This window comes from Danio rerio, chromosome 14 (assembly GCF_049306965.1).
Source record: "Danio rerio strain Tuebingen ecotype United States chromosome 14, GRCz12tu, whole genome shotgun sequence".
In the NCBI taxonomy this organism is placed as follows: Eukaryota; Metazoa; Chordata; class Actinopteri; order Cypriniformes; family Danionidae; genus Danio; species Danio rerio.
The window spans coordinates 58,620,821-58,630,000 of NC_133189.1; the positions used below are offsets into that span (position 1 = coordinate 58,620,821).

Below are 9,180 nucleotides of genomic sequence, written 5' to 3' on the forward strand. Positions count from 1 at the left end.
TGCCATTATAACTGCCCTACATGCATATCTTTGCTTAGCAGTGTCCTATTGGCTTGGGGGATGGCTCATCTGACTCAGACAACCAATGAGCATCTCAATATGATAATGAATCTCACAAGCCACGCCCCCAAACTGGTCCCATAGACTGCCATTATAACTGCTCTACATGCATATCTTTGCTTAGCAGTGTCCTATTGACTTGGGGGTTGGCTCATTTGACTTGGACAGCCAACCACATTCAAGTTCACTCTGTAACCTCGCCCATAGCAACAAAACAGAGTACCCTAGCAACCATTCATCAACAGCTATATCTCGGCATCAGAACATCGTAGAGACTTGGGGATTGGCTCGTTTGACTCATGCTAGCAAACGGAACTTCCTATATGCTACACATGCTAGCAGTGACTAGCTACATGCTAATATTGACTAGCCAAGTACTGTAACTTGCTAGAAATGCTCACTAAGTATAAATATTTCATCAGGCATGTATGTGAGGCTTGCCTAGTAACCACCCAGGGTACCCTAGCAACTGCCTAGCAACCACTCAAATTACCCTAGCAACCGCCTAGCAACCACCTAGCAACCGCCTAGTAACGCCTTAGTAAGGGCCTAGCGACCACTCAGGACACCCTGGCAACCGCCTAGCAACGCCTTAGCAACCACTCAGAATACCCTAGCAACCACCTAGCAACACCTTAGCAACCACCTAGCAACCACTCAGGACACCTTAGCAACCGCCTAGCAACACCTTAGCAACCACCTAGCAACCACTCAGAACACCCTAGCAACCACCTAGCAACACCTTAGCAACCACCTAGCAACCACTCAGGACACCCTAGCAACCACCTAGCAACACCTTAGCAACCACCTAGCAACCACTCAGGACACCCTAGCAACCACCTAGCAACACCTTAGCAACCACCTAGCAACCACTCAGGACACCCTAGCAACCGCCTAGCAACCACTTAGAATACCCTAGCAACCACCTAGCAACACCTTAGCAACCACCTAGCAACCACTCAGGACACCTTAGCAACCGCCTAGCAACACCTTAGCAACCATCTAGCAACCACTCAGAATACCCTAGCAACCGCCTAGCAACACCTTAGCAACCACATAGCAACCACTTAGGACACCTTAGCAACCACCTAGCAACCACTCAGAACACCCTAGCAACCATTCAGAACACCCTAGCTACCAAAACAAATACATTGTACCCCATCGATTTGCCACGCAAACCCCACTCACATTTCCTTTAGGAAATGTACAATTCTAGTTAATGGGGTTTGCCATAGGCAAAGTCCATTCTTACTATTGTGGTTTATTATTCTTCTTCTTCTTCTTCTTCCGTACACTTTTTCGGCGCGTAACTAGTCCCGCAGCTTTCGTCCCAGACCCTTGAAAGTGGGCTCAAATCGTGCGGCCTTATCGGGAATGGTGTGCTATGACTTTTATAAGGGGTGGGTGGTTTTGGGGCCCCGCAGGGGCCCCAAAACCACCCCCCAAAACGCATTGACTCAACATTACGCCCAACTTTGACACATTATAGCGCCAACTGTGAAATTCATAGAAATATGGGATTCACATCATCTGTAGGGGGTTGCAGCCTAAGTGAGAACATACCCCGCAAGGGGGTATAAGTTGTACCCCTAGGGCTCTAGGACGTCCCAAAGTTTTCCCATTGACTTACATGGGCCCCATTGACTCCCATTCATTTTTCTAGGAGAGCACTAAACGCGCCGCGAAATGGGACGACCTTTAAAGCGTTATAGCGCCAAGTGTGAAATTCGTAGAAATATGGGATTCGCAACATCTGTAGGGGGTTGCAGCCTGTATGAGAACATACCCCAAAAAGGGGTATAAGTTGTACCCCTGGGGTGCTAGGACGTCCCAAAGGGGTCCCCATTGACTTTACATGGCCCATTGACTCCCATTCATTTCTTGACTCACATGTCAATCACATTACATAGCAGTGTCATACAGACTTGGGGGTTGCCTTACTTGGCTGAGGCAACCAATCAGCATCTCAATATGATTTTGAAGCTCACAAGCCACGCCCCCCCAAACCACTTAAAGACCCTTAATAACTGCCCCATTGACTTAACATGGGGTGGGATGTCCCATTGCACATCCCATTGACTTCCATTATAAAGGTCACACATCTATAACATTACATAGGAGTGTCATAGAGACATGGGGGTGGGCTCATTTGACTCAGGCAACCAATCAGCATCACTCTATGATAATGAAGCTCACAAGCCACGCCCCCAAATGGGTCCCATAGACTTCTATTATAATAGGGCTAGATGCATATCTTTGCATTGCAGTGTCATATAGGCTTAGGGGTTGGCTCATTAGACTCAGACAACCAATAAGCTTTTCAATATGATAATGAAGCTCACAAGCCACGCCCCCAAACTGGCCCCATAGACTGCCATTGTAACTGGTCCACATGCATATCTTTGCTTAGCAGTGTCCTATTGACTTGGGGGTTGGCTCATTTGACTTGGACAGCCAACCACATTCAAGTTCACTCTGTAACCTCGCCCATAGCAACAAAACAGAGTACCCTAGCAACCATTCATCAACAGCTATATCTCAGCATCACAACATCGTAGACACTTGGGGATTGGCTCGTTTCACCCATGCTAGCAAACGGAACTTCCTATATGCTACACATGCTAGCAGTGACTAGCTACATGCTAATATTGACTAGCCAAGTACTGTAACTTGCTAGAAATGCTTACTAAGTATAAATATTTCATCAGGCATGTATGTGAGGCTTGCCTAGTAACCACCCAGGGTACCCTAGCAACTGCCTAGCAAACACCCAAATTACCCTAGCAACCGCCTAGCAACCACCTAGCAACCGCCTAGTAACGCCTTAGTAAGGGCCTAGCGACCACTCAGGACACCCTAGCAACCGCCTAGCAACGCCTTAGCAACCACTTAGAATACCCTAGCAACCACCTAGCAACGCCTTAGCAACCACCTAGCAACCACTTAGGGCACCCTAGCACTGTTGCTAGCATGATGCTAGCAACTCGATTAGCATGTTGCTAGCATCATGCTAACACGATTAGCATAACGCTAGCTACATGCTAATCATGTTAGCATGATGCTAGCAACTCGATTAGCATGTTGTTAGCATGATGCTAACACCATTAGCATCATGCTAGCTACATGCTAATCATATTAGCATAATGCTAGCAAGTCGATTAGCATGTTGCTAGCATGATGCTAACACCATTAGCATCATGCTAGCTACATGCTAATCATATTAGCATGATGCTAGCAAGTCGATTAGCATGTTGCTAGCATGATGCTAGCACGATTAGCATCATGCTAGCTACATGCTAATTATGTTAGCATGATGCTAGCAACTCGATTAGCATGTTGTTAGCATGATGCTAACACGATTAGCATCATGCTAGCTACATGCTAATCATGTTAGCATGATGCTAGCAACTCGATTAGCATGTTGTTAGCATGATGCTAACACGATTAGCATCATGCTAGCTACATGCTAATCATATTAGCATTATGCTATCAACTCGATTAGCATGTTGTTCTATTGCCCAGTTTACTACCGTTTTGTACCCCATCGATTTGCCACGCAAACCCCATTCACATTTCCTTTAGGAAATGTACAATTCTAGTTATTATTATTATTGTTGTTATTGTTGTTATTATTGTTTTTATTATTATTATTATTATTATTATTATTATATGTTGTTATTACTATTGTTGTTGGTGTTATTATTATATTGTTGTTGTTGTTGTTGTTATTATTATTATAAATAAGACAAAAACTGAAGTGTTATTTGCAGTGCAGAAATCAGAGAGTGATCTGATCAGAGAAGCAGATGCAGAGAGCAGCTGTACACACACAGACCTGTACTAATGTCCACAATAGAGTCTCATTAAACTCTTCAGATCCTCCTGAACGTGCTGAAATGACCCTACATGCTTTAAAGGCTGAGCTGTAATGAGCTGTAATTGAGGAACATGAACATGAGGACGCGCCGCTTCAGCTGTGCACGCTCAGACGCACATATTAGCATGTCATACGCTGTTTATTCATCACGCTGACAGACTAATCTTCCATGCATTTATTAATCCCAGCATTAGACGACACACCCAGAGCCCACCCGCAGCACATTCACTGACCATCTGATGTGTGCTATCAACAAAAATAAAACCTTTATTTATATAGCGCCTGTCGAGTGCTCTGCAATAACAGTAGAAGCACAAACATAAACAAAACCTGCTCTCCAGTGTGTCAGATGTTGTGCGCCTCAGCCCTCTGTCAGTCCCTCATCACAGTACTTCAGTATTCTTCTTCCTCTATTATTATTCCCTCTGTCTCATGCCTCCAGGAGCCTCCACATTCACCGTGTTCATTGCGTTTGGTTTTGGTGTTCTGACTCGTTTATTAGAGGAGAACAGCACAGTGGAGAATCCCCTCAGTGCAGCAGACTCCACTCCTCTCCTGTGCTGGAGCTGATGCTCTACTGTGATGGAGACGCTGATCTACACACTGATGATTTATGTCATATTAGAGTTTGCACACGAATCTAATTCACATCTTTGCACGTAAACACGGCTAATAACTGTTTGAAATGGTCAGAAGATGAAGACATGACACTGGTGTGTCTCCGTCCTCCATCATCGTCCTCCTCTCTCCACACATATATTTCACGCTCCAAATGTGATTGTGTTCTGCTGTCAGGCTAATCTTCAGACAATGCAGGAGGAGCTGCTGCTGCTTTAATCCATTAGTCTGTGGAGCAGAAAACAGACAGCGCAATCTGCACCCACGGTCCAGCCCTCTGTGTATCTGTATTCAATTTACAGAGGAGGAGGAGCAGAGCCACCCTTCATCACACACCAGCACTCTTTCTGCTCTGTGTTTGATTATGCATGACTGGCTGAATCAGTCTGAGCATCATTTATCAACATGAAAATCTGAGAATGAGAGCGAACCGCCACCATTAAAGAGCACCTATTATGCAAAACTCACCTTTGTGTGGGCTTTAAACCATGAAGTGTGTGTGTGTGTGTATATGTGTGTGTGTGTGTGTGTATCTCATGTCATCAGCACGAGTGAGTTGTGTTTGTTCTAATCAGACTTGATGCAGAAGCACTGTGAATTGACATTCTTCTGCTGTACGTGTCATCAGAGGGGGAAAGCCCCGCCCACTAGTGTCCATCTCATTAGCATGTCCAGCAGGCCTGAGTGAGAAGCAGCCGTCTGTCCATTATCCATTAGAGTGTGCTGAAGATGATGTCAGCATAGACTAAGAGGATTATATGATGAGATGCATTTTTAAGGAGGAGTACACTCGTTTACGCTGAGCACTTGCATGTTCTCGTGAGGAATATAACAGATTTCCAGTGTTTAGTCTGTGTTTACTGTCTGCTGACCCGTAATGTGGTGATAGTGGCCGGATCTCGGACTCTTCCGTCCTCATCCTTCAGATTATATCCCTCGGGCCGCTTGTCTCTCTCACTGATCTTCCACAGTTTCACAGTTTTATCTGCAAATAAAGCACAACACACACACACACACACACACACACAGAGCAGCTTCAATACAGCGTTCAGCGAGTGGGAAACAGTCAGTGGGACACAATCTGGCGCCCGCTGGAACCGCTCCAGCACTAGTAAAGGATGCACAGCGTAACCGCACCATCTGAACACGCAGAGACGCATGATGTCCAGAAGACACGCTTAATACAGTCTGAGGAGTAAACAACACAGTGCATAAACATGCTTTTATTACTCAGAGTCTTGTTTCTAGTCCAAATATCTACAAACTCTCAAATCAAGGAGCATTTTCTAGATGAGCAGAAGATTTAGTGTTGTGTTCAGAAATAATGAAGACAGTTTTTCATTAAAACAAGCAAAACAATCTGACAATGGGGGAAGCAAAGTTATCGCGTTTTTCCTTTTGGAAAACATGAGGTTATTTGCTGTCTCCTTTGCAGATTATTTAGCTTGTTTTCTAACATTTCTGTGCAGTGCATTAAGAATGCACAGAGAATAAATAAAGGCTCTTAGTTTGCATTTACTGAACACACACACTCTGCAATTCAGTGTCAGTATAATTCTACCTGCCTCATAGAACAATTCTCAATATCACCGTTTAATGATATATTTAATTATTATTATTATTATTATTATTATTATTATTATTATTATTATTATTATGGTTATTAATATTATTATCATTATATTATTATGATTATTATTATTATTATTGTTGGTATTAGTATTATTATTTTATTATTTTTATTATTATTGTTTTTATTATTATGGTTATTATTGTTATTATGGTTATTAATATTTTTTATGGTTGCTGTTGTTATTATTATTATTATTATGGTTATTAATATTATTATCATTATATTATTATGACTATTATTATTATTATTGTTGGTATTATTATTATTTTATTGTTTTTATTATTATGGTTATTATTGTTATTATGGTTATTAATATTTTTATGGTTGTTATTATTATTATTATTATTATTATTATTATTATTATTATTATTATTATTATTATTATGGTTATTATTAGTAGTATTATTATGGTTATTATTATTATTATGGTTATTATTATTATTATTATGGTTATTATTATTATGGTTATTGTTATATTATAAATGTACTAATATAAATTATGTTAATGTAGTATAAATTAAATAACAGCCTAAAGACAACCAAGTTCTGGACATATTTAATGAGATTTAAAAAAAATGTTTTTCAAAACTGCAAGAATAATCTCCATTATACGTTTGACAATCATAAAAACTCCCTGCAGCTGCCACTGAGGGGCAAAACCTGACAGTCATGTCCACATGTCATGACGGCATTACTCTGGCTGTTTCTCAATTCCAAGAACGCAGCGAACAGACTTGTGTTCTTGTGAAGGCCGGTCTTGCCAAGTTGGAAGAACGAACTCGGCAGACCATGAAAACAGAGAACGCGTCCTGTGAGGAATGAGATGCTGCCTTCTTCCTGATGATCACATGACTGTCATGCATTTTAATGGGAAATTATTTGAACATTAAAGCATCATACAGCGAGTTACTGTTTTTTCCCTTTTCACAATATATATCCTGCACACAGATTTTAACATGAATTTCAGCAAATAAACACCATTAATGTGTTCATGCCTTTATGAAGATGTTCATGCTGATGTTTATATTCAGCTTCTCATTCAGGGAAACTCCTGAGATAAATAAGTGACATCTCTGCACTTTAATAATGAACCCATATAAATGCTGCGCTTCCCACCTCCAGCCCCAACTTCTGGGACTTCTAGAGCGAGTTCGGTGCTCAAGTCTGCATCGGTGCGTCCTCAATATCAAGAACACATGCGGGGAGTTTCACGTGTCCTCTGTTCTTGTGGTCTTGTGTTTTGGGACTTTGGCAGCTGATGATGACATTACAGGAGAACATGAGGACGCAAGAACATTGAAGAAACAGCCTCTGTCTACACTAGCATGACAATAAGTGTTGAAGACTTTACCATCATCAACATGAGTTCTGCATGAACTCCCATGATTCCACACTCACTTCTAGAGTCATCAAAATCCGCCTTCGTTTGTTGTGAATACACACCCTCTAGTGACTTACTCTGTCTTTAAACTCTGCATGAACCAGAAGATTTCAGTATACGAACGTGCTGCCAACGGAAACTGAATATTGAGTAGGGGGCGGAGCTTTCTTCATTTTAATCTATCAGTAGAGTATGTTAATCCTAATTCAAAGAGAAAACAAGATTATCTCTCCTCCCCCGTTGTCAGATTATTTTGCTTGTATTAAGGTAAAACTCTTCATTTTGACTCATTATTTCTGAAAACAACACAGTGGTATTTGCAGCATATTTACTATAAATCTCTGAGTAAGAAAAGCATGTTTGTGCAGTGCATTAAATTCACCACTGTAAATGCACAGAGAATAAATGAAGGCTCTTAGTTTGTATTTACTGGACACACTGTAACTGGACAGCCATAAATAACAAGGCTTTATTTCTCTTTCACTTATGTTTGGACACAAATGCACGTTTGTTTGTTGTGAACACACGCCCTCTAGTGGCAGACGTTAAGCTTTAAGTGCGCTGCTGCTGTGGAACTGAATGGTGCTGGTGTTCGCTCACCGTTGGTGGACAGCAGGAAGTAGGCGGCGTTCTGCTGAGGAAGCCAGCGAATCTTATTGATCTTCTCCTCAATTTCTAAACTCTTCAGATAGTCAAACTCCGGCTCGTGACTCTGAAACGTGCTGTAAACATTATACTCTCCCCGTCTGTGAGGCTGGTTCTTGCTCTGCGCACACACAGGAGAGAGAAATCAGTCATGAACAACACTGAAACCTCATTCCCGGCAAACAAAACAGGGGTGTGTTCACCCACCAATGAACATTTACTTACTATTCACCCTCTCCCTCTGCTTTATTTTTTATGTTGAGCACACAATAATATATTCTGAAGAAAGATGAAAACCGGTAACCATTGACTTACACAAGATAAACATACAATGGAAGTCAATGGTTACCGGTTTTCAGCATCCTTCAGAATATCTTATTGTGCGTTCAACAGAAGAAAGAACCTCATAAAGGTGTTGAAGGAGAGTACACAGGGAGTAAATGTTCATTTATGGGTGAACCATCCCTTCATTATACTGAATCTACAGAAATAAAGGTGTGTGAGCTGTCTCTGGGGTGGTTTGTTTTTAAAAGGTGCATTTGTAATTAAAGGGTACATATTGGTACCTTAAACATATATATTAGTACCTAAACATTTGAACTAATATGTACCCTTCTTCATTCATTCATTCATTTTCTTGTCGGCTTAGTCCCTTTATTAATCCGGGGTCGCCACAGCAGAATGAACCGCCAACTTATCCAGCATGTTATTACACAGCGGATGCCCTTCCAGCCGCAACCCATCTCTGGGAAACATCCACAAACACTCATTCACACACACACATACACTACGGACAATTTAGTCTACCCAATTCACCTGTACCGCATGTGTTTGGACTGTGGGGGAAACCGGAGCACCCGGAGGAAACCCACACGAATGCAGGGAGAACATGCAAACTCCACACAGAAACGCCAACTGAGCCAGCTGAGCCGAGATTCGAACCAGCAACCTTCTTGCAGTGAGGTG

At 41.9% G+C, this 9,180-nt stretch overlaps 1 protein-coding gene across 2 annotated transcripts in view; it reads right to left on the reverse strand.

Moving 5' to 3' along the window:
* ppp2r2ba (protein phosphatase 2, regulatory subunit B, beta a) overlaps positions 1 to 9,180 on the reverse strand; it is a 49,788-nt gene that overhangs the window by 27,242 nt on the left and 13,366 nt on the right. For both annotated transcript variants that reach the window (XM_009291304.5, XM_021481272.3), the window contains exons 3-4: positions 8,170 to 8,335; positions 5,428 to 5,540 (exon numbers count right to left, since the gene is read on the reverse strand). In XM_009291304.5, the coding sequence (XP_009289579.2) occupies positions 5,428 to 5,540; positions 8,170 to 8,335 (279 nt within the window). The remainder of the gene's footprint in view (positions 1 to 5,427; positions 5,541 to 8,169; positions 8,336 to 9,180) is intronic.